At 36.0% G+C, this 26,826-nt stretch overlaps 2 protein-coding genes across 3 annotated transcripts; both read left to right on the top strand.

The window, feature by feature from the left end:
• Positions 1-1,956: 1,956 nt before the first annotated feature.
• Positions 1,957-18,794, top strand: LOC106616302 (17-beta-hydroxysteroid dehydrogenase 13). Of its 2 annotated transcripts, none has more exons than XM_036365919.2 (6): positions 1,957-2,167; positions 16,736-17,059; positions 17,125-17,302; positions 17,948-18,088; positions 18,183-18,224; positions 18,297-18,794. In XM_036365919.2, exons 1-6 carry the CDS (start codon positions 2,142-2,144, stop codon positions 18,555-18,557), a joined length of 972 nt encoding a protein of 323 aa, XP_036221812.2. In that variant the 5' UTR covers positions 1,957-2,141; the 3' UTR covers positions 18,558-18,794. The 2 variants fall into 2 exon arrangements, with proteins under 2 accessions (XP_036221812.2, XP_014088373.2); XM_014232898.3 differs by having other exon boundaries at positions 1,958-2,167; positions 16,727-17,059.
• Positions 18,795-23,732: 4,938 nt separating this feature from the next.
• On the top strand, positions 23,733-26,643 carry LOC106616296 (calaxin). The gene is made up of 4 exons (XM_036365918.2): positions 23,733-24,609; positions 25,548-25,671; positions 25,834-26,193; positions 26,353-26,643. Exons 1-4 carry the CDS (start codon positions 24,206-24,208, stop codon positions 26,470-26,472), a joined length of 1,008 nt encoding a protein of 335 aa, XP_036221811.2. The 5' UTR covers positions 23,733-24,205; the 3' UTR covers positions 26,473-26,643.
• Positions 26,644-26,826: the final 183 nt, after the last annotated feature.

Below are 26,826 nucleotides of genomic sequence, written 5' to 3' on the forward strand. Positions count from 1 at the left end.
CTTCAAACCCAAGAATTTAAGAACTATTTATGTACTAAATGTTTCGACTTTTTATCCTATCAGTGATGAGCAACAAGTTCGTCTAATCATACTAAAGTTAATCTATTACTTAATTGTGATTATATTGGAATATTACTTGAAAAAAAAGTCGAGCTCCTTTCTCTTTCCAAATTTTTAATCATTCCTCAGCTTCAGCTTCTATACCATAATATTTAACCCTTTGAGGGTTTTGTCTTTTATGTCTTACTTTTCTGTTGATTAATTTTCAAGATAGGCAAAAGGTTTCTTCTCTTTTTAATAAGAGTAGCTAAAATGCTTCTCCGAAGATAAGTAAATATGTATTGTTCTGTTCCCACAGAATTGTCGATCTGTAAAACCATTTCAGGATGGGTGATAAGCCTCAAAATGATCGGCCGTATGCACATACATATATATTATTATTATATTATATATTTTTACTAATGAGTCAGCGAGAATGAAGTACAATAACAAATATTGATGATAATATTTCAAATACTTGTCTGAGAGACAAAGTACATGTTACTAGCCTCAACAAATATACATTTCGATATTCTTATCTCTGCGTCTACGTGTCTTTCCGCTTGTGAATCAGTGCATTTGGCACTTTTTTACCAATAGGCGAGTACATTTCTATAAAACGGGTGATTCAAATAAAGGTACTTTTTTCAATAGCCTTTTTTGACAGATAACGTGTGAGTCGTGTCAAGCTGTCATATTGTTTTTATTCAGTATTGTTTATCATTTCTTCATCGAATTACTTACTGCTAAACAACGTTTACAAATTGTTCAACTTTATTACAAAAATTCATGTTCTGTAAAGAATGTGTTTCGCGCGCTTTGCTCAACTTATGTCAACATAATCGGTATACTAAGCGTACTATTCGCAACACCATCACCCATCTTGAGACCACGCATTTATTATTGGATAAAACTCGACCGAATAGGACGCATCCAGCACGCAGTGAAAAAAATATGGTGGTCGTAACTGATAGTGCTTGTGCAAGAACTGAAGCCGCTCGACCTTCCCAAGCGACATCGCTTCGGTGATATCATACCGTTAGACTTTTTCCTGTGTGGATATGTAAAGTCTACAGTCTATGCAGGCATTCCCACTTCAATTCAGGCCTTGGAGCAAAACATCACGCATATCATTCGCCAGTTACCAGCCGAAATGCTCTAACGAGTCATCGAAAATTGGACTCAACGGATGGATCATCCGAGACGGAGCCGCGGCCAATATTTAAAAGAGATAATCTTCAAAAAGTAAATGTCAAAGAATGTTCTTTCGAATGATAATAAACATTCCCCATTAAATTTGAATTTTCTGTTTTTTTTTCTCAAAAAAAAGTAGGGAACCTCGAAATAGATCACCCTATAAAATCATTATAATCATACATATTTATACATTTATACGTCAAAACAAAAATAATATACCGCATATGCATATGCACACACGCATCTGTTGTATCCCTAAAGCTTTTTTGTCGGCTTTATCAGCGTCTAATAAACTTGGGCGTTCCGATTAGAAAACACCGCGAGACGGAAAACTAAAAGTAAAGCATCGCATATGTGAGCTAAATAGCACAATCATAACATACAAGTATATATGTAGGCATATGCACATATGTATGCACATGAAACATTTAAATTTGAAATAGTGCTTTGTTTTTCTAAAGACGCGCGCAACATGACGACAGCGCTGCCTCGTCTTCACACACACACAGAAATGTACTTGTATAAATGTTTATAGCGTCAATGTGCTCGAACGCCGGCTAGCAATGCGAAATGCCTGACATATTCTAACTAAACGCTGACGGTGAGTTATGTGATTGTAGAACTACGCCGCTGCGATAGCGTACGCCGACAGTGCTGCCAATGGTCGCTGCCTGAGCACAACTGAACTGTGTATATATAGACAAATATGTGGCGTTTGTGGTTTTAATTTGATGTGTGTGAGCGGTGCGCGCATTTCTAGATTTTCAGTAGGAATTCTGAATCGGCCGGTTACGGTTTATTGTTACTCTCATCTCTAGAAAATCCAAACATTTAAGAAGGACACGCGGTATCGTATTATCCTTGACGTTCGATCTATTATTTCTGATTAAAATTGTGTATTTAAAATGGTGCAACCGTCGAATTCTTTGAGGTGAGTGCCTGTGTGTGTGTATTTGGTTTTATATGGTAAAGTGTCCAGGGCGTATGAGTATTATTAACGCTAGTGACCGGTGTTCCAGTAGTATTAGCAACAGTGTAAGGAATTATTCATAATGTAGAAACTATGAACTTGAGAATCCAAACAGTTGCGAATTGTAGCTAAAGGCGTGAATAATAAATTATTATTTCACAGTACGCAAGTATGTGTGTTTATGCAGTGTAGTGCGTAAAATTAGATCAAGCGTTTTCATATACATAAAAATAGATGTATGTAAAAAGATGTACAGATATATTGATGTGCAGTTTGAATTATTTATTAGATAAAGCGGCATATGATATATTCAATATTTTTTCACTGTGCGAGATGTAGAAATATAATTGTTTTTGTCAACTGCTAGAATCATTAAAAAACTGAAAATACATACTTGCATACATAAAAGTATAAATATTTTTAATTTTAAATATACAGGTTGATGGAAAAGTTTCTACGCTCAAAAAGAAAAAATACTGTTTTTTGGTACGATATAAATATATTTTTTTATACTCTCGCAACTTGTTGCTACAGAGTATAATAGGTTTGTTCACCTAACGGTTGTTTGTATCACCTAAAACTAATCGAGTTAGATATAGGGTTATATATTATATATATAAATGATCAGGATGAGGAGACGAGTTGAAATCCGGGTGACTGTCTGTCCGTCCGTCCGTCCGTCTGTGCAAGCTGTAACTTCAGTAAAAATTGAGATATCTTTATGAAACTTGGTACACATATTTCCTGTGGTTGGTATTGCAGATGGGCGTAATCGGACCACTGCCACGCCTACAAAATGCCATTAATTAAAAACAAATAAATTGTCATAACTAAGCTAATAAGTTTAATGTGCATATCTACTATACCACTAAAGATATAACAACAAAATTCACTGGGAACAAATGTTTTTAGCATCTCTATCGACGGTGTGAAAATAGGTGAAATCGGGTGACCAACTCCCCATATAACGGTACTGTTAAAAACTACTAAAAGCGCGATAAATCAAGCGCTAAACAAGACAGAGAAATTAAATTTTATCTCTGGGATGGTATAATATGACTTTATAGGAACCACGTTCAAAATTAAATAGTGGGCGTAACACCGGCCACTTTTAGGTGAAAACCCATATCTTGGGATCTGCTTAACGGATTTCAACCAAATAACGGTGCATAACGTTCTTTTCATGTTTCTATGTCATAGTGCGAAAATGGGCAAAATCGGACTACAACCACGCCTATTTCCCATATAACACCATTTTCAATTCCATCTGATTCTTTCACTTTTCACTATGCATATCAAGCAACAATGATTATATCGGGGTAAAACTTTGCGTGAATAATACGTTTAAAGTATGCCACCTTGTGACCAAAAATTGGCTAAATCTAACCAAAACTGTTTAAGCCCTTAAGTACTAAATATGTGGACCCCAGTGCCTATAGTTGACCTTTTACCGAAAATATCGGTCAATCCATAAAGAAATCTTAAATGAGTATACCCTCTGATTTTGCGAGAGTATAAAATGTTCGGTTACATCCGAACTTAGCCCTTCCTTACTTGTTATTCAATATAATCTCCTCTAATGTCAATACACTTATCCCCCAATAATTTTCTACCATCCCTATAATGACTTTCCGAAAACTCTGTAAAAATACCCGTTTACGGCTGTAATAGCTTCTTTCAGGTTTCTGAAGAGGTAGTAGTCGCTGGTGAATACAGGGCATGCCCAAGCAGTTCGTACTTTAATTCGTGGAATTTTGTCATTGTTAAAACACCTTTTTGAGCAGGTGCATTGTCTTGATGAAAAATTATTTCTTTTTGTGCTGCAAACCAGGTCTTTTCTCACGAATTTTATCATCCAGCTGATTCGAAAGGCAGCAATAATATTCAGAGTTGATTGTTTTACCTTTCTATAGATAATCAATCAACAAAATTCCTTTTGCATCCCAAAAAACTTATGCCATAACCTTATTTGCTTGGGACTTCACCTGCTTTGGGGTTGAACAACCGGTTTCAGTCCACTGTAAACGTTCTTGTTGCAATTTAGCATCATAGTGGTAGATCTAAGTCTCATCCATAGTTATAAACCTACGCAAGAAATCGGCATTATTGTGCCTAAAACGCTCCAAACTATGCTGAGAAATTTGTTTTCGATCCAGTTTTTGTTGAATTATTAACGTGTGCGACACTAACTTTCCAAACAGCTTTTTTATATGCAATTCTCCATGTAAAATATGAAGTACTCATTCGTGTGAGATGCCTATGACATTAGCAATGTCACGCTTAGTCAAACTTAGATCTTCACTAACAATAATATGAACTTGCTTAATAATTTCTGGTGCGGTTGCGCCTTCGCGTGGAATTCACCAGCCCAAAATTCAACGGTGCGTTTTGAATGTGAGGTCCCCTTATACACTTCTAACAATTGTTCACAAATTTCCTTTGCTTTTAAACCCTTCAAAACAAAAAATCTAATCACTGCGCGATATTAAATTTTTTCATATTAAAAACCTCTAAACTCTTTAAAATTAAAAATAGTAATAATGCACGTAAATTTAGAAATAAGGAGTATAAAAATTATATTATATAATGTTGCCGTTTCATTTGATTAAATAAATGAAAAAATAATTCATTAAAAGTTTGCCTTAGTACGTGGTAACAAAATGAAAAGTTTTAATTTAGGAATTAATTGAGTCCTCTTCTACACAGTTCAGACTAATGGAGTTTCAAAAACCGATTATTATCAGTAAAAAAAAGGAATAAATACGAGGTATGTGGCTTCTCGACGGACTATGTACAACACGAAGCACATATATAATATTTCTGTTATGTAAAAGCCTCAGACAAAAGTATCGGCTAAAAACTCATATATAAGTATTCTCTAAGTGTTAGGTAACAACCATATGCAATTTTTCTTAACAATAATAATACAAAGGCCATCGAGAGGAAATCGGTTTTTCAACAAATAACAAAAGAACCTTTGCCCTATATATATGCACATATGCATAAAAAGCCTTTGCGTTAATAAATCCTACGAAGTTTTAACTACGAGTATTTATTACATTGATTATTTGCATTCAAGCGTTAAATAACTGTGTTCTCAGATTATTAATCAGATTAATATTGTTTAGTGACTTAGCTTGCATTAGTCTTATTTATTAATCTCAAGGGTTTTATGAAACCGGCCATAAAAATTTAAATTTATCTGCTTCGTACCATCATAAATCGCACTTAGTTTAGTAGTTGGATCAAATTCTTAACAACACGATCTCTACTAATAAGAGCAAAGCTTCAAATAAAAGAATTAAGAAAATAAAATAAATATATGCCTATAATAATAATAGAAAAAAATATGTATAACACATTTACGTCATACAAACAAAGAGTGTATATCGCATACAATATACAAGTATATACATATATTTATTTAAAATTTCCTAATGCATTTTTTAGTACATAATGATTAAAGTTGAATCGATAGCGACCCATTCAGTGCTGATATGAATACCTTATCAATAAATATTATTTTCGTATGAGAATATATGCAGTAAAATGTATTTCTGTGTTCAAAAATCGTAAGAGCTACGAGTTTTAGTAGTTTTGACGGGAGGTGTGCCGTTTGTTATCTCGCTCTAAGTGATCAATTTTTTAAATCAGCTGTTTGGAGGCAGAATTTATTTTACGTATGTCACGCTCCTGTGCTCTAAAAATGTGAGCAGTTCAGCCGAAGGCGTAGGCATAGGCATAGAGCGGTATATAATACCCAACTGGATGGGATTGTGAAGATCTGTGTACAAGTATATACAAAAATAATGAAAATGACATCGAGAGGTAATCGGGTTTTCAACAAATAACAAAAGAACCTTTCCCTATATATATCCACATAAGAATAAAAAATATTCATATTTCTAAATCCGACGAAATCTTAACTACGAGTATTTATTACATTGATTATTTGCATTCAAGCGTTAAATAACTGTGTTTTCAGATTATTAATCGGATTAATATTGTTAAGTGCCTTAGCTTGCATTAGTCTTATTTATTAAGCTCAAGGGTTTATGAAACCGGCCATAAAAATTTAAATTTATCTGCTTCGCCCAATCATAAATCGCACTTAGTTTAGTAGTTGGATCAAATTCTTAACAACACGATCTCTACTAATAAGAGCAAAGCTTCAAATAAAAGAATTAAGAAAATAAAATAAATATATGCCTATAATAATAATAGAAAAAAATATGTATAACACATTTACGTCATACAAACAAAGAGTGTATATCGCATACAATATACAAGTATATACATATATTTATTTAAAATTTCCTAATGCATTTTTTAGTACATAATGATTAAAGTTGAATCGATAGCGACCCATTCAGTGCTGATATGAATACCTTATCAATAAATATTATTTTCGTATGAGAATATATGCAGTAAAATGTATTTCTGTGTTCAAAAATCGTAAGAGCTACGAGTTTTAGTAGTTTTGACGGGAGGTGTGCCGTTTGTTATCTCGCTCTAAGTGATCAATTTTTTAAATCAGCTGTTTGGAGGCAGAATTTATTGTACGTATGTCACGCTCCTGTGCTCTAAAAATGTGAGCAGTTCAGACGGAGGCGTAGGCATAGGCATAGAGCGGTATATAATACCCCACTAGATGGGATTGTGAAGATCTGTGTACAAGTATATACAAAAATAATTAAAATGCCATCGAGAGGTAATCGGTCTTTCAACAAATTACAAAAGAATCTTTGCCCTATATACATATATGCACATGTGAATGAAAAGTATTTGTATATCTAAATCCGACGAAGTCTTAACTACGAGTGTTTATTACATTGATTATTTGCATTCAAGCGTTAAATAACTGTGTTCTCAGATTATTAATCAGATTAATATTGTTTAGTGACTTAGTTTGCATTAGTCTTATTTATTAAGCTCAAGGGTTTATGAAATCGGCCATAAAAATTTAAATTTATCTGCTTCGTACCATCATAAATCGCACTTAGTTTAGTAGTTGGATCAAATTCTTAACAACACGATCTCTACTAATAAGAGCAAAGTTTCAAATAAAATAATTAAGAAAATAAAATAGATATATGCCTATAATAATAATAGAAAAATATATGTATAACACATTTACGTTATACAAACAAAGAGTGTATATCGCATACAATATACAAGTATATACATATATTTATTTAAAATTTCATATTGCATTATTTTTATCACTATAAATGCGTTATTATTTAGTACATAATGATTAAAGTTGAATCGATAGCGACCCATTCACTTCTGATTTGAATACCTTATCAATAAAAATTATTTTCGTATGAAAATATATGCAGTAAAATGTAGTTCTATGTTCAAAAGAAAAGTAAGAGCTACGAGTTTTAGTAGTTTTGACGGGAGGTGTGCCGTTTGTTATCTCGCTCTAAGTGATCGATTTTTGATATCATCTGTTTGGAGGCAGAATGTAATGTATGTATGTCAGGCTCCTGTGCTATAAAAATGTGAGCAGTTCGGCCAAAGGCGGAGGCATAGAGCGGTACATAATTCAATTCCCACAACAGCCGGTTCTGCGATACCGGAATTGACCCGGATTTTATCCGGCCAAGGGCTGTTATTTCGACGATCTAACCCTGTTTGGATCGGTAAGTTTTAGATTAAGTTTGTCGTCACTGGAGCAACGCCTAGCAGCAGGGTTGCTCCGTATCCTCCTGACCCGTGCTGGCATCGAGTCCAACCCGGGCCCCGAGGTATTCTACTGCTGCGTATGCGCAAAAAGGCTCCATCCAAATTCCACCTCGGTTAGGTGCAATACATGCAATGGATGGAGCCACCTTAAGACCTGCTCGGGCCTTAAGACACACAGGGAGTGGACCACGAGTTACGTGGCCCCATGCTGTCAACGCAATAATGCGACATTTGCCTCAACGGCCGTGCAACCTGCACCTTGTTCGCGCACTGCGCTGCCACTCCAGTCGAGTGGCCAAAATAGGACCTCCACGGTCCTTAGGAGCTCACAAAGACAGCACAACTCCCAATCTGACCAACCTCCCCCCCCCCCACCTTCATCCAGCTCCAATCCCCGTGCGAGAACCACACAGCAACTCCTGGTTCCTCGCACAGTCTGTTCCGTGTGTCAGACCATAATACGCCGGAATGTCACATCAGTCAAGTGCAATTCTTGTACTGGCTGGTGTCACTTTCTGTCGTGTTCTGGCCTGCGCACCACACGAGAGTGGAGTGCGTTGTATGTTGCCCCATGCTGTGGGAGTCTGCCCCCGCAATCACAAACAGTGGCGTCGCCAACCAACACCATAGTGCGACAACCGCCCATGCGGATAGCACAGCTGCAACAACCACCACCTACACGCACCCCACTCACCCCTAGGATCACGACTGGACACCCGCGACAAACGCGACTCTTACAATTCAACTGCAACGGACTCCAGAGCAAGATCGAGGAGATAGTTGCATTTATGAGCCGGGAGCGCGTAACGATAGCTGCGGTCCAAGAAACCAAGTTAAACAGCCGCTCAGATCTTCTGAGTTGTGCAGGTTTCAACGTTTTACGTAAGGATCGCGAGCGAGATAATGGTGGAGGCCTAGCCTTCATATTGCACAACACCGTGCAATATCGTCTAATCGATGTTGACATCGACCGCAGGGACACTACCCTAGAATGTCAGGGAATAGCTGTCCGGTCAGGCGATGTCGAGCTCGAAATATTTAATATATACATCCCCCCAGTTACATGTTGCCCAACAGGATATCACCCGAATATAGATGCGCTACTTCGTGGTGAAAACCGTCTGGTGCTAGGCGACTTTAACGCGCATCACGATCTTTGGCATTCCTGCCTGTCAAACGATCGTAGGGGGATGGAGCTGGCGGAACAGATAGACGATTCGACATTCTGCACAATGAATGACGAAGCCCCCACCAGAATTATGGGCACCTGTAATAGCTCGCCAGATATTACCATCGCTAGCGGTGGTCTGATAAATAGTATAACCTGGCGACCTATGCTAACTCTTGCATCAGACCATCTGCCCATAATTATCTCGATCGAGAAACCTCCTGACTTTATTTCTGTGGATAACCGCACCTATGTTAACTTTAACAAAGCTAACTGGGTCGGCTTCACAGAATTTACTGAGAGCACCTTCAACGCACTATCCATTCCTACGGACGTCATCGTTGGCGAGCGTCAATTCCGCAAGGTGATCGCTGCTGCTACAGCTCGCTTCATACCGGCTGGAAGAATAGCGGAACTCCGCCCCAATTTCCCAGCCGAAGCAGCTGTATTAGCAAATGAGCGCGACACCTTACGCCATGCCGATCCCTGTGATCCCCGAATAAGGGATCTCAATTTGGAGATTCGGCACATGGTAAACCATCATAAGCGGACAAAATGGATAGAGCACCTGAAGTCCTGCAACCTCTCCACCGGTGTGAGTAAGCTTTGGACTACTGTCAAGGCCCTGTCAAATCCGAGGAAACATGACGATCGGGTTGAAATCCAATTCGATGGCCATGCCTCCTCGGACCCGAAGAAGTGCGCGAGCTACTTTAGCCGGCAGTTTATACTGCACCCTTCGACCGACAAGGCCAAACGATGTGTTACCCGACGGTTGCGCAAAATGCCAAAAGACTGCGCACCACTTACTTTCACCGATGAGGAGGTTCAGAATGTCATCAAAAAGGCGAAATCATCCAAATCCATCGGCCCTGACGGAATAAACATGCTGATGTTAAAACATCTAGGCCCAACGGGAGTAAACTACCTCACCAAGGTCCTCAACCTGTCGATATCCACTCTTCAAATACCCGATGTGTGGAAAGTCGGAAGAGTGGTCCCACTACTGAAACCTGGGAAACCCGCCAACAAAGGGGAGTCTTATCGCCCGATAACTCTCCTTTCCCCAGTAGTGAAGACACTTGAGGCCTTGTTACTCCCGTCATTCACCCACCACCTGAGCCTAGCAGACCATCAGCATGGTTTCCGTAAAGTGCACAGTACCACCACAGCACTTAGCGTCATAAACGCCCAGATAGTTCATGACCTGAACCAGAAGCCACCCTGCGAGAGGACGATCCTCGTAGCGTTGGACTTGTCAAAAGCTTTTGACACAGTCAATCACGCAACGCTACTTGAGGACCTGGAACAATCAACGCTCCCTCCAGGGTTGAAGCGGTGGACTATGAACTACCTGAGCGGTCGACACTCATCCGTACTATTTCGAGGTCAAAACTCCAAACTCAGAAAAATTAAACAGGGGGTTCCGCAGGGCGGTGTCCTCTCCCCGCTACTGTTTAATTTCTACATTTCGAAACTCCCCCAGCCACCAGCGGGAATTTCAATGACCTCGTACGCAGATGACTGTACGATATTGACGTCGGGCAATGGAATCGATGGCATGTGTTCAAAAGTAAACGGCTACCTCTCCGATCTTTCTCGCTTCTTTTCTGCAAGGAACTTAACACTCTCCCCCACTAAATCCACAGCGACCATCTTCACCAATTGGACGAAGGAGTACAGACTGGACCTGAACATTTCAGTCGATGGCACAAAAATTCCGACAGTAAATAACCCTAAAATTTTAGGCGTCACTTTGGACAGTCTGTGCTCTTTCACTCCTCACACGACCGCGATAACTGCCAAAGTACAGAGCCGCAACAAAATCCTCAAGTCGCTTGCCGGCAGCTCATGGGGAAAGGACAAAGAAACGTTGTTGGCAACATACAAGGCAATCGGCCGGCCGGTCCTCAATTATGCAGCCGCAATATGGTCGCCTGGATGTAGTGACACGCAGAATAAGAAGCTCCAGACTTGTCAGAACACTGCACTCCGGACTATCACGGGGTGCCTCTTGATGTCCCCAATCGAACACCTACACAGTGAGGCCCGTATGCTTCCGGTTAAGGAACATAATGAGCTCCTCTCCAAGCAGTTTCTGCTGGGATGTTTTCGCAGAAACCACCCCTGCAGACGCCTGCTTGCAGCGGAGCAGCCTCCTAGGAACATCAAGAGGTCCTTCCTTGACTACGTCGACGACATCAGACAGCACGTCGACCAGACTTCGGACGCAACTAACTTCAGACAAGCACTGACCGCCATTCACAGTGGAGCCATTAACACCTTCACCGACTCCCTTTCAGTGAATGGCGTAATACGAGTCAAACCACCACCCATTGCAGACACAGAGCTCGAGTTGCCTCGCGAATCTAGAGTGACCCTCGCGCAACTTCGTTCTGGATACTGTAGCAGGTTAAACTCCTACCTATCCAGAATAGACCCCGACATACTAAACACATGTCCTGCATGCAATGAGTCTCCGCATGACACTAACCACCTCTTTGCATGCCCTACAAACCCCACTCATCTAACACCCCTTTCCCTATGGTCCGACCCCGTCGAAACAGCTCGTTTCCTGGGCCTTCCGTTAGATGACCTCGACGACAACGAATCTAGAATTTATCACCCAAACGGGGATTAGATAATCGTTATAACAACAACAACAACAGCGGTACATAACACCCCACTGGATGGGATTGTGAAGGCCTGTGTACGAGTATATACTTGTACTCATCTTATATAGAGAACCTAATCTATATTTGTGACAAGCATTTATTAGATCTACATGTTTCAAGTTTTTACATACTTGTTGAATTGCAATTAAATATTTCGATATACATATGTACATACATATATGTATTGTATTTGTATTTACTGCTAAGTAATTTTATATCGATAACTTATAATTAGATCCACGCAAAACCTTCACTTGCCGCAACCAATTGCTTACATATGTATGTATGTACCCGTGTCTGTAGTTCAAGTTCAATACAATTTTAACGCGAAATAACAGTTCTCTAACAAAGCACTAAGCGCTAGCATTGACATTGGAAACCCTTTCCTTTTAGTATACAGTTTCCAATTACCTATTATTAGGTTTATGATTTTTATTTTATAACTAATATTATGAAACGAAATTGTTGCTGCTTAATGGACCGCGGCAGTGGCAGCAACAATTATATGGTATATAAGTTTGCATATGCAGTACGCAGGCGCCAAATAGCATGTAGACATGCACATACAACTATAATCATTTACTTATGTTTATAAGTTGAAATTATTGGTAATATAACTATTAAATTTAAAATGTGTCTGTAAATATATTTATCTTAATTATAAATATTCATGCTAAATACTTATGTTTGATTTATACTCCAATGTAAAACCCGGAAGCAGTATTACCGTTGGTTAATACTAAGTAGAAATGGGTTGTTCCCCTGCATATTTCTAAGTTTTGGGTTCAAACTTGGGTGATTAAGCGATCCTTCATACATATCATTGGAATAATATTGCCAGTCCGTTTAGATGTTCCACTTTTATCCAATAAGCCCCCTCTTATTCGCAAATATATTTACTCATCATCATCATGGCAGCTTTAATATCGATTAAGAATAAAGATGTGTTTTTTAATCATATTTTGACCAACCGAGAGTTTATCCAGATCTCCTCTTCAGGACAGTAAACTTCTTGTAAAATACTTTAACAATCATCAAGTTTTGAAGATGAAGTTGGAGAAGAAAGAAACACTATACTATGTATGAAGTATCTAGTTCGTAAGCAAAGCTATTTCTGTAAATTTTCTTAAGAACATTTCTTTATGCAAAAGTTTTCCATACAAGTACTTGATTCCGATCGTTCAGTTTGTATGACAGTTATATGCTATAGTGGTCCGATCTGAACAATTACTTCGGAGATTGCACCGATGTTTCGGACAATAATCTTGATTATGTATGAATCGAAGAATCAGTCGAATTTTTAATGGAATGACCCGTATATATTTTATAGGGTCTCCGACGTTTCCTTCTGGGTGTAATAAACTTCGTGACAAACTTAATATACCCTGTTCAGGATATAAGAAAAAAATAAAAGACTTGTATAAAGGAATGCATTTATCAGGGGTACCAACCACGATCTCACCACTCTACCCAACCAACAAAAGGGATCGACGACTGGACACTTTTTTTCGTTCGATCGCCATCGTATGTGCATCTTCCGAGTACTTTCTGCGCCACCCCGGAAATCTATATTTTCACATCGTTTTTCAACAACTTTATAGTTTCAAAGACTATAATAAAATTGCGGATTGGAAAATCCTTTATACATTTTTAACCATATTTGTTCTTATTTATTCGGGAGCAAGTGAAAGCGGTGAGTGTTTTGGTGCAACTTAGTACCCGCTTAATTACTTGGGTTATATAGTAAGTACACGACATAAACAACAAATGTATGATGAATAGTATATGTAATACATATACGTATACATATACATATTATGTATGTATATTATATAATTTATGATATTGTGTTGTGGCTTTAAATTAGCTTGTCGTGTGTGCAATGAATCGCTCGATATGACAGCCTCATGCGCTTGTGCGGCGATTTAGAAATAAAACAAGTTAATTGACACGATTTAATAACAACATGCTAAAGGTTAACAATAAACGATTCCGAGTGTGATTAGAACATATAAATCTAAAATTAAAAAGAGCTGGTCAGTTTTACTACAACAATAAATAGGCTATTAACTCTTAAATGACAAGCTACATGTAAATAACAGGTGATCCAGGCATAGGTACTTTTTTCAATAGCCTGTTTTTGACATAATAATAATCGCGTCCAGCACGCAGTGAAACAAATATAGCGACCGTAGCTGAGAGTGTACACGAAGACTGTGGAGAATCGATTCGGCGCCGTTTGGAGCAACTCGGACTGACGTATGGAACGACTTAACGCATTTTACGTCGTGATCTTAAATTGAAAGCGTACAAAACAGCGATATCGCCTTGCTCTATGGGCTCTTAAAAAGTTCCGAGAAGATTCGACGTTTTCGAGCCAAAGTTTGTTCAGCGCTGAGGCCCATTTCTGGCTCAATAGGTAATGTAAGCAAGCGAAATTGGGACGAAGAGCTGCCATTTCAACTAGAAAAAACGGTTTGGTGTGGTTTGTGGGCCGGTGGAATCATCGGTCCATATTTCTTCAAAAATGATGCCGGTAAGAACCTAACCGTCAATGGCGACCGTTATAGCGTCATGATAACCGACTATTTGACGCCTGAAATTGAAGTTCTTGATCTCGGCGACTTTTGATTTAAACAAGACGGCGCCACCTCCCACACATCATATCAATCAATAGATTTATTGAGAGAACACTTCGGTGAGCAGATAATTTCCCGTTTTGGGCCGGTCCATTGGCCACCAAGATTGTGTGATATCACACCGTTACACTTTTCCACTCCTGGGGATATGTAAAGTCTATGCGGACAATCTCGCTTCGTTTCAGGCCTTGAAGCAAAACCAGTTACCTGTCGAAATGCTCTAACGAGCCATCGAAAATCGGACTCAACGGATGGACCAGCTGTGACGTAGCCGCGGCCAACATTTGAAAGAGATAATCTTCAAGAAATAAATGCCAAAAAATGTTCTTTCGAATGATAATAAGCATTTCTCATTAAATTTGAATTCTCTGTAATTTTTTCTCAAAAAAAGTAGGAAGCTTGAAATGGATCACCTTTTATTATCAATGTTTAAAATTTAATTGCTTGTAAAAGCCTTATTTTTCTGCAAGTCACTGATCAAAGTCTTTGCGTTTATAAAAGGAGAAAAAAATGTTTTTATAAAAATAATTACTACTTTTTAATAACGATTTGTTTTTAAATAATTATATGTACAATCACTTAAGATAAGTGAAGTTGAAGTTAAAATTCTGAGAAGTAAGCTTAGTTAAATAACTTGAAATTAAATTGGTAATTGTTTTGAGATAATAAAAATTAATCTAATAGTTAATTATGTTTTGTCGCAAAACGGTCTAACGGACTATTATATATTTAATATAAACAATAGCAGTCGATATGATAAAAGGCAACAAATATTTAATATTATATATTTAATATAAACAATAGCAGTCGATATGATAAAAGGCAACAAATATTTATTTACAGAAATTAGTAACAAAATTCAATGAAAAATTTTATTATTTTTTATAGTCACAGTTATTATAAAAAAATGCAGTTTTTATTGCTTTTTAATGACTTGCGATTAACGATTATTATCACATTTTCTGATAGTAGCATACGTACAAAAACACGTTTAGCTTAGTTACGCTTATTACGTTAGAAAAAGTGCAGTATTATTGATAATGTATTAAATTCAAGCGGATTTTATAATTTTCAAAATAGTTGGCAACGTGTTCAAAAACCAAATGGCTGAACTTCTTAAGGGGTACAACTAATTTGACAACTTAAAAATGGACGACTTTTGGGAATTAAAAGAAAAACTACTTTAACAATTGTTTTAGAATTTTAATGGTGTACGAGGTTTGTTCAAAAAGTAACGGTAATTAAAATTTCGTTTGTTTGGAATGTCCAATTGATACAATTTTCAGTTGTATTCATTGCTTCCTTTGTCTGTAGGAGCCGCCAAGGTTAGACGTGTTTGCCGATTTTCGTTTGTTAAAAGAAATGAATCAAAGAATTTGTTTATGAATTCTATATAACGATGCTCTTGCCTCCATATTCGCCAGACATGGGCTCCGTTCAACTTTTTTTCATTTCCAAAAATAAAGAGAACTAAAGGTTCCGGACCTTAGTTTTACAAGATAGATGAAAATCGCTGAAAGAGCTAAAAGCTATCCCAAAAATCGAGTTTAAAAAGTGTTTCGACGATTGGATTGAGAAGCGCTAGCAAAAGTGCATAATATCGAATGGAGACCATTTTGAAAGCGGCAACATTAATGTGAGCAAAGCAGGGTTGCAAATTTTTTATTCCAAAAATTTGGAATTCAATTCAAATGTCAATTCAAGTATTTCTAATGCATTATTTGCATTTCTTAGACAAATGAGCAAAATTTGAAAAAAAAACGAAAATTTCCGTAATTTTTTTACACACACCACTTACTTATACATATTTTAAGAATACACAGGATCTGGACCTACTGTCAAACAAGAAAATTTTTGTTTCGAGCAATTCAATTGCTTCTTAAAGACGAGAAATTATTTCAAATACCAAACTGTTTATAATAGAAAACAGTTCAAGTTTTAATAATGTAAGCAAAACGTTGTCAAGCATATACCACTTAAGAGTCATATAACGTTCGAAGTGTGCAGAAAGGTTTATAGAGGTTACACCAAAATAGGTGTCGCATATCAAACAATCTTGTCATATTTGTTGCAATGAACAAATATTAATTATTGTGTCTAAATTTTACAGCTTCGAAGCTCAATAACTTGACAACGCTGTTTTTTTTTTTGCTGTGGTTTCTGACAATGTCTGCTATGTCAACAATACTATTTATTAAGTAGCTGATCAAAGTCAACTTAATGCTATTAATACTTTATTAGAAAACAAATTTACTTTTTAAACACATTTGTCAGACTCTTTAATGCATCAATTTATTACATAGTTGTTTATTATTACTGTAAATCGTTTTCTTTCTCCTCGTCACAGCGCCAATAGCTCCGGCAGCACTAGCAATAATAACAATAAGAACAACATTGATATTTACAATATAGTCACCTTGGTGTTAGACATAGCACTGCTGATATTTAAGTTCTGGATTTCGATATTCGAGTCGATAGTTAAAACATTTGTGCCACAAGAAATCGATGTCAAAGGTCAAACTGTACTGATCACTGGCACTGGACATGGCATCGGCAAGGAGCTCGCCTTGCAGTACAGCGCACTTGGCGCTAAGCTCATCTGCTGGGATGTGAATGAGGAATCCAATCAGCAAACAGTCAAGGACATCAAAGCTTACGGTGGGGAGGCGTACGCTTATACGTAAGTATAGTATTATTTACATATAAATTGCCCTAATTTAGATACAAATGTCTTCCTTTATAAAGGTGCAATGTTACGAAACGCGAAGAGATCAACGCCTTGGCTGATAAGGTCAAGAAAGAGCATGGCTTTATCAATATTGTTGTAAATAATGCTGGTATTATGCCCTGTCATCCAATCCTTGAACACACCGAGACTGAGATCAGAACTATGTATGAGATTAATGTGCTGGCGCACTTCTGGGTGAGTAGTAATATATAACTATTCCTCAAAAAAATATTTTCTTTACCTAACCAAATTGGAACTGTGCTTGATAAAAAATAAAACTGGGAGTTTTAAAATCGTATTTAAAATGATGGTTGACTTTGTCTTCCAAACAACTTTCTGTAAAATTGAGCTTAGCAGCGAGTGAGTCTAAACGAGTTTGTACTTTTATAAACAACTTGTTTAGTTCATAAATAAGTCTTTTATATGAAGTTTGAGTGCTTATAGTGTAAAAAATATATCGATTATCAACCGACTCATCTAGTTTGTAGACTATCCTTTCAATTATAGTAAAAGGGAAGATGGCTTAGTGCCTTCAAGTAAAGTTGCGCCTTACCTAAGATAAGGATCTGATTAAGTCGTGGCTTCCCATAAACAAACCATTGCTCGGTGAAGGCTTTAAGCATGTAGAACCTTCCAAAAATTTGCATAATATAAGACTAACTCCGTCCGTAGCCCTCGCCATTCTCACAACAGTTAGGTGTTTATAACCGGTTTTCCGAGCAAAAACTTTCAACTCGGTTGCATTCTTTTAAACTACTTCAGGAATATTTTCTGCCACTGCTACAACAACAGGAACTTGGTCAAAAATGTTTAAACATATATTTAATTTTTTTCTTACAGATCATTCAAGCCTTCCTTCCCGATATGCTAGCGCGCAATGAAGGACACTTTGTCGCTTTGTCATCGTGTGCTGGTCTCTTCGGACTGCCCAACTTGGTGCCATATTGCGGTACAAAATTCGCTGTACGCGGTCTAATGGAGGTAAGTTGTAGAATATAAGTTTTGGTTGGCCACTTTTTGATATTGAAGAAAGAACACTTTCAAAGTAACGATTCTAATTTTTGTCTACTTCTAGGCGCTGAACGAAGAGTTACGACACAAGAACCCTCAGAATAATGTGAGTACTCATTAAAACCAATGCGTTGACTTTTTCTTTAGATTATTTATATACCATATATGTTTTCTTCAGATCAAACTTACCACCATCTATCCATACATGGTCGACACCGGTCTGTGCAAACGGCCACGCTGCCGCTTCCCCAGCCTGTTTAAGCTTGTCAAGCCCACAGACGCAGCAGCGAGCATCATTCGGGCACAACGCACCAGCCTGGAACACGCCAGTATTCCACGTGATTATTTGTATATAGAAAAAATCGGACGTTTGCTGCCACGTAACGCTTTACGTTTAATTGATAGCTTCCTCGACGTGGGTGTAGACTCAGATAAATGAAAGAGAACGTTGGAACTTTTAAAAGTGATAAGTGATTTTTACGAAAAAAAGTAAAGTTAGGGCGCATTTGTATGCCTTTTTTTTTGTGAAATTACCAAAAATATAGACCATTAAATAATGTTGTACTTCATGGTGTATGTAAACACATATATACATAATTTTCAATTACATTTATAAATTGTACTCGAGTGCTGAGAGAAAAATAAAATAATAATTCTTTCGAAATACTTTCTGACAGCCATTTCTTTTATATTTAAAGATTCCTGAAATACATATAACAATGAACTTATTATAATCTATTGCCGTCCGATATATATTACAATTTTAAAGTTGAAATATTCAACTATAAGTGATATATATTTTTTTATAATTTATCAATCCACTGGCGGGAATACCAGCTATTTATGGGTGTCATCCCTCACCCGGGAAAAAGCAAGGATTAGGGATCAGAGAGAAGCCTTCTCCCATCTTTCTTACATAATAGGCCTTTTCCCTACACAGTTTTCAACCCGCATAATTGTTTTTGCATCGATGATAGTAGTTAAGCTTTATTTGCTCGGTTAACAAAAATGTTAAATACGAGGATTCCCTTTTATATTTTGGGATTTGAGAACAAAAACCAACATTAATAATCGACAATCGCTTTATTGTTTTTCAAGATATACTCCATTAAAATGTTAACACTTTTGCATACATTTCAACCAATTTTCGAAGCACTTTTGCCACTCTGATTGAGGTATCTCCAAAACATCCGTTCTGAAGACATCAACCGCCTTAACAGGTGTCGAAAAACAAAGACAATTAAAGAAGAAATTTGATGCGAAGTCAGCGAACTTTTTTTTTGCGATTGAAAAATTGTGTGCGCTCCAACGTGAAAAAATTTGTTTTACAATCAAATGTTCATGCAATATTGTATGTATGCTGGTCCCAACAATGCCTATAGTTGTCTCAATCTCACGATATGTCAAATGACAATGTTGCAATATCAGTTTGTGCACAACATCAATAGCTTCGGAACAACAACAGATTTTGGACGACCTTCACGAAATTTGTCTTGGATCTACGTCCTTGAATGAATTCAACATATCATCCATAAACACTGATCTTAATGAAACTTCATCGCCAAAAATTTAATTAAGTTAATCCACTTCGAAATCTGTAAAAAAAAATTCGTGCGGAAATGATCGCGTTTCAATTCCAATTTTTGTGCGAGATGAATATTTTAAGTTACTGTAAACAACACTAATAGCGCTCGTTTTTCAAAACGTTCTGAGTATGTATAGCATCAAACATATCAAACTTTACGATGAAGTTGTGAGTTACCAGATTGCAACAATACTGAAATATAAAAGGCAACCTACGTATATATTTTCATAAAAAGTTTATAATCAATTTTAAGTGCTGTAATTATTTATTTTAAAATTTACCTGAACTATTGAGGTACTTACTTAACTGTAAGGCTCCAGAAATTATCCGTAGTGCGTGGCAACCATTTTTCAGATTCATTTAAAGTTCAAATATTTTTCTTTTATTCAATGAAAATATTGAGAAGTTAAAATTTTGAAATCTATTGTTACTCACCTAATCTTAAGGCCTGCAGACCTGCTACCTGAACTGCTGTTGTCGGCCAACGATGTGTAATTTAGACGTTGTTGTACACATTAATGTGTGACAGATAGTCCGGAAGTGGGCTGATCTCTGAAGTGTAATAGTTGTCCTTTAAGTTCATTTAATGCAAAAATAACAAAATATTAAGATTATTTCTTCAGATTAATTTTCTATATCAGATTTTTTATGAGTTTGTTTTTAGCACTTATTCAGCTTATGAGAATGACTGCTGAATGCCAAAGCGACTGGAAGCTTGTATTTACATATATAATATATATCTGTAAGAAGTTGGTTAGTTGTGCAAGCATTTAGTTTTGTCAATAATACAGCAGGTGCAAAGCCGGGGCAGCAACTATGCTCAATTATTGCATCGGCATTTCCCGTTAACGAAACATGTCGACTGTTTGTCCTACCTTAACTAATTCAACGGTATATTATGTAAATAAAGGGAAAATTTTGTCATACTTGCCAAACTTATATTTACTTTTGCCCTGTTGTTTTTTGCATTAAATATCCATGGAAACCGGAAAACTTTGTTTATTTTGCAACAAAAGTAAGTTTTTGCTTTGGTATATCGCAGTGTAGAGGAATTTTTGTGAAATATCGAATTACGCAAAATGGGTGAGTTTGGTTGATTCAATTAGGAAAAGCTAAAAAATACTTTTCAACTTTTTGTTTAAGTGAGTATTCATGGCATCAAGATTATAATAAAGTTTTTTTAATTCATGTGAAATGTAGATACTTTTTGGTATTCAAATTTATATGCAAAGGGGAAAAAACGAAATGAGAATAGTTTAAGTGAACTAATCTTCAGTTGAGGGTTTAACGTATGAATATACATATATACAATCTGTGTGGGCTTGAACCTAAAGTCTTTAATTTAGCTACTCCAATATTGCAATTCATTTCACTTGCTGTTTCTTGGCAAATTTACTCTACAGTAGCAGTTTACTCTATTGTGTAAGTTAGGTCTTTATTTATACAATATGATTTTGTACATTTTGTATAAAATAAAAATATTTACCAAAAATACCTCGTATTCTTCTCGAAACGGGGTTTCAAATTTTAACACAAAATTTAACTTTACTTTGAAATAAAATTTATTTGATATATTATTTAACATCGACCGATTTTTTATTGCATAAATGAGTATAAAAAGGCATTTATTCTTATTTTGATCGGTAAATTTGGATGGCAACTATAAGCTAGAGTGGTCCGATCTGAACAATATGTTCGGTAATCGTAGCAATGCCTTTGATAATAATCTGTGCAAAATATCATAAAGATAACATGGCAAATAAAAGAGTTTTCATACAAGGACTTGAGATTGGCAGCTATATGATATAATAGTCTGATCTCAACAATTTCTTCGCAGATTGTAGCGATGCCTTGAATAACACTCTCTTTCTCTAAGATACCTCGTCAAATGAAAAAGTTTTCTATGCAAGCACTTTATTTCGATCGTTCAGTTTATATGGCAGGTATAAGTTATGGTGGTCTGATAGCGGTGATTCCTGACGTATGCAATATTTCAGATCGATATCTCAAAAACTGAGAGACTTGTTCGCGTATATACAGACGGACAGACAGACGGACGTAGCTAAATCGACTCAGCTCGTCACACTGATCGTTTATATACATATAGATTTTATAGGGTCGCCGACTTCCCTGTTCAAGGTATTAAAAATAGTTGTTGACACTTTTCGATAAACCAAATCAAATACTATCTATTTCATTCTTTAGAAAAAGAACGAGACTTTGCAATAAAAGATATGATTAACCTTCGTAGCCATGCCACTCCACTGAAAATCATTGAATCAGAAAAGTTTCTAAACTGGATTTTTAAGTGTTGGAGTAACGTGGCGTATGAGTGACTGTTAGGTGGTACAAATGGGGTTTCAAGTAGTAACGTATAGGCCATTTCTGCTCATATTACACATTTTTACATATATACAATAAGTTAATTGCAGTGAAAAATAGTTTTTATTTTACCAATAAAGCTAATTTCCTGCCAATCTTACAGAAAATGAAATAAAGTTATATAAAGTTATATAAATCATAAAAATAATTTTTTTTTTTTCACTTTTCAATTTAATTATTGCCACTAATCTCTATTTTTTTACAACCACATACACATATTGCAAAGAAGTTTTCATGTGGTTTAATTAATTGTTAAAGTTCGCTAATTAATTCACCCACTCTAGAGTCAATATGACAAAACGTCATTTAACAAAACACAATACCACTTCCGACTGCTGTTCACACCGTTATACCTAGTTGAATTCAGTCGCACAACAAACGGCAAATGAAAAAGTTTTACTGAACCCAGAGTGCTAAGCTTGCCCCAAGGTGATGGTGTTACTGCTGCTAGTGTAGTTTCGGAACTATGAAAGCACAAAACCAAACACTTAATCGCGCTGCACTAAAACATTTAGTATTGCTAGTATTAGAACGTGTGTAACATATTTATGAATATATAGAATAGATATATGTTCAGAAATTAGTGATGTTTAGTGAGAATGCTGCAAGGTAGTCGAATTTAGAAAACGAATATATAAAATGTATTTAAATAGTTGCACAGTATAGTCATGGAATCAATTGAAATATTTTGTTTTAGTTTCAATTTAATTATATATAAAAATATAAGGAAACTATTATTTCTTTTTCAATGCACAACTTTGTTGTATCTATTATATAATATATGAATATGTGTAAATTCTAATAATTTTTAAAAAATATAAATATTTAAAAAATATTTTGTTACATTTCAATTTTTAAAAAATTAAAAAAACTTTAATAATTTTACATGTCCTGTTTAAAGAAGTAAAAATAAGTCAATTAAATCATCGAAAACTTCATTGTATACAAAAAGTTTGCATTTATATGACAATCCTTTTTAAAAATGCTGAATAAGATTTTTTTTTAATTGTCTTAATAACATTTGGTATTTTATTTTAAATTTTTTAATTTAAATTGTGAAAAAATAAATTTTGTAATTTTCAGACTCGAGAATTTCGTTTCGTTTCGGTAACTGAAACAAAAAATACAAATCATTGTTTGTTTTCTATATTCGTCAAGCGTCAGTGCCCGCAATGAGCAGTGACAACCACCATGCGTTTTATTAGGACCAGTCATAAACCTTTTTTTTATACAACCAATTACCCTAATAATGCAAGTATATATCTGCAGAAATTTACATTTCAAGGCATTGAATTAATTTTGTACATAACAACATCGTTGGTAACCACACCGAAGGCATCATGTGTGTGAACATACAAATATACATATGCTAAAAAGTAGTTTTTTGTTGTAGATATTTGTTTACTTTTTGGAATGGAATCAACAAATTAATAGCATTATTCAAATACTTAATTTGTAAGCTTTTAGGCGGCAATGCTTTTCGAAAGCAAAGGTGCTTGTAGAACGCGTTCAATACAAACGTAGACATGTTTATCGACGGTTGGCGGAGAGGTGTGAGCACCAGCTAATAAAATCATTTACTTTTGCTGCCATTCAATCGTCACGCTACAGAAATGTCTTCATATGAAGAATTAGCATGCTATTTGAAGGAGGCCCAAAGCGGCTAATATTAGCATGCTTATATTTAATAGTTAGGCAGACAGACAATACACATGTGCATGCATGCAGGTATTTAGATGGAACTTGAGGCAGTTAGTATGTTGATTAGGCGGGAATTTGTAGGCTGGCGCGACTCTGATATAAAGGAAGTTTGATATCAATCAAGCGCAAATAGCGATACAATATGAAATTCGAAATATTCATACCCGATGGCATACATGTGTGGTGGTGTGTGCGGTAGAGCTTGATTTTTGGTTTTTATTGTAGGCGCTTTGTTGTCTGCTGTCTGCTGTCATTATTGCATTATTGACGCGCATTTAGGCGATATTTGGTATTGGTTTTGTACATTACTTTCCTGACTTGTCAATTTTTATGCGATTTTTACTACTTTATTTGTTCCTCATATTTTCACTTACAACATAAACGTATGCATAAATGTATTCTTGGTAACACTTTTTGTAATGTATTTTTTGTTGTTTTTCACTCCTGCAGTGGTAACAAAAACAGCTTCAGGTGTGAAGGTTGCTGCTGGAGGTGGCGGTGGTGTCGCCAGTGGTAATGGCAATAGCAACAGCAACGGCGCTGCACAACGCACACCAACCGGTGAGCCACCTAACGGCGCACGCCCATCACAGACGGTTAAAGACAAGTCGGCGGGCAAGGAGAAGTCAGCACTGCTCACCAGCAAATGTATACTGAGGACCATTACCGCATTTTTGGCGAGCAACAAACGCAACTCCTACAATGCACAAATGCGCGCCAAACAGACGAATAGACAACGTCGCCAGCGCAAGATGGATGAGTTGAGCGGCAAAATTAATCCGAAGTTGCTAGAGAATTTACGTAAAAAGACAAAGTTCAGCAAGTGAGTGCAAGTACAGAGTTATAAAATTTAAATAATAAATTAAAAAGATGTTATTTTAAATGAATATAGCGAAGTAATTTTATGTGTGTTGCGTGACGTGGCGTATGAGTAACTTATAATAAGTTCAACTAATTGGAGATAAAGTGGTTACGTACTTGTATGAACCTCGTCGTCACAGAAATTTACATTGGACAAAAATCGTTAATGCCTCATATGTAAATTTTAAATGACAGTGTAAAAAGAAACAATCATCTCTCCATCTAGGCATAGTCAATATCTTTATATCAGCGGAATTTATAGTTGAACTTTAAACAATGTTATATAATATTATATGTTATATTTTTTCGTTTAGAAGTCATGATTTCTGTTCGGGACGTTTATTTCCATACTTACACCGTAGATTCTAGTAAATTAAAATTTATTGCGCGTCATGTCTCCCAAATTTGAAAAATGTTGTTTCGAGAAAAACGCGAGAAACATCGCGGCCACATTTTAGAAGACTGTAACTCAAAAAATATTTTAAATATTCCTTTAAAATTTTAGTATGGAATTTGGAAGGGTATCGACTATCGTAATATGAAGTAAAGTCTAATCGCTTTAAGATGTGCGCAGCTCATTTGCTATCTTGTTAAGTTATTCAAAACAAGAGAATTTACTGCCGGAAAAGATATCCCTCATTTAGGTTTTTACAATATTTTCAATTTAAATTCGAAATATAAACTTAAAATTATAAATTTTTCCTTATAATTGCAAGATTTTGATTTCAATTGATGTTACATGGCGTATGAGTAACTTCTGTACAAATATTTAACCGAAAAACTTTTCAATAGACTAGACTGAAACTAATCCAACTTTTTATTTAAGCTATCCATATTTAAATAAATCTCTCTTGCATTTCCTAATAAAATTTAATCAACTTTTTATTTAATTATTTGCAGAGATGAAATCGATGCTTTGTGTCGAATTTATCGCAAACTCGTATCAAATTGTCAATATGTAGCAAAAACGTTAGCAACCGGCAGCTCCAGTGCGGCAATAGTGAAACCGCATGCAACAGCGGAGGTAGAAATAATCATAAAACAATTACAATTATCAAGTATAAGTTAAATACATTTTTTTAGAAAATTATTCTATATTAAATACTAATAGTCAAAAATTTTAGTTATTTTACAAAGTACTGAATATTATTAGATAAGAATTTTATTATATTCTGAACTCCGACAGGGTATTGATCGCATTGTGTTCCGCGAGCTGCTGCACAGCACATTCGATATTGTAACCGAAGAAATTCTCATGGAACGCATCTTTTGTTGTTGGGATCGCGCGCACGAGGGTCTGCCATTGCGTTTGGAGGGTTGGTTGACCGGCTTGTCGATATTCCTACGTGGATCATTAGCCGAGCGCGCAAACTTTTGCTTTCGCGTCTACGATTTGAATAGCGACGGGTTCATCACGAAGGATGAGATGTTCACACTGTTACGCAATTGCCTTATCAAACAACCACAAGACGAGGATCCCGATGAGGGTGTTAAAGATTTGGTGGAAATTGTGCTGAAAAAATTCGATTTAGACAAGGATGGCAAGGTAAATGAGAAGATTTGTTATATCTTATTAAATATAGATATGTTTTTGTAAAACTTTTTCGTTTGTCCTAAAAAGTTGTTTGGAAAACTTGTTGATCTGTATATTTTTATTTGAAATGTTGCAAAAAATATTAAACAATTATTGCTTTGTCATTTTCAGGTTTCAATAGAGGATTTTATGGGCACTATTGAAGCCGAACCCTTGCTGTTGCAAGCCTTTGGACAATGCTTACCATCTGAGACGGCCACTGTATCATTCTTTTCAACATTACAAATATAAGTTTACAGTTGTACTATTCAAATAGTATAATAGAAACAATTGAAAATTTATGAATAAACGGACAAGCAAAAACTATCTTAGATTGAAAATACTGTAGCCGACAGTTTGAAAGCAGAAAAAGAAACGTGATTTGAAAAAATAAAAAATTGAAAGACCTCTTCGTTAATAGTATATTTCTTTCAAAGTTCGTATAAAGTGAACTTGTTTCTAGTAAGTAATGGTGTAAACATTTCTAGTTTGATCATTTCGGTATGTACAGCTCTCACGCTTTCTGTTTATTATCGGCTCAGACATGCAATATACTGAAGTTGAAAGTCATATGAGAAGCTTCTTGAAAACAAAACCCGATTCGGT

The sequence above is a fragment of the Bactrocera oleae genome, chromosome 5 (assembly GCF_042242935.1).
Source record: "Bactrocera oleae isolate idBacOlea1 chromosome 5, idBacOlea1, whole genome shotgun sequence".
Taxonomy (NCBI): domain Eukaryota; kingdom Metazoa; phylum Arthropoda; class Insecta; order Diptera; family Tephritidae; genus Bactrocera; species Bactrocera oleae.

Bases quoted from the DNA above. Each gene is read 5' to 3' on its own strand.
- LOC106616302 (XM_014232898.3), top strand. From the start codon at position 2,142: ATGGTGCAACCGTCGAATTCTTTGAG. The intron at 2,168-16,726 runs GTGAGTGCCTGT...TCCTCGTCACAG, and splicing joins CAACCGTCGAATTCTTTGAG to CGCCAATAGCTCCGGCAGCA. The intron at 18,089-18,182 runs GTAAGTTGTAGA...GTCTACTTCTAG, and splicing joins CTGTACGCGGTCTAATGGAG to GCGCTGAACGAAGAGTTACG.
- LOC106616296 (XM_036365918.2), top strand. From the start codon at position 24,206: ATGTATTTTTTGTTGTTTTTCACTCCTGCAGTGGTAACAAAAACAGCT. The intron at 24,610-25,547 runs GTGAGTGCAAGT...AATTATTTGCAG, and splicing joins AAAAAGACAAAGTTCAGCAA to AGATGAAATCGATGCTTTGT. The intron at 25,672-25,833 runs GTAGAAATAATC...GAACTCCGACAG, and splicing joins AACCGCATGCAACAGCGGAG to GGTATTGATCGCATTGTGTT.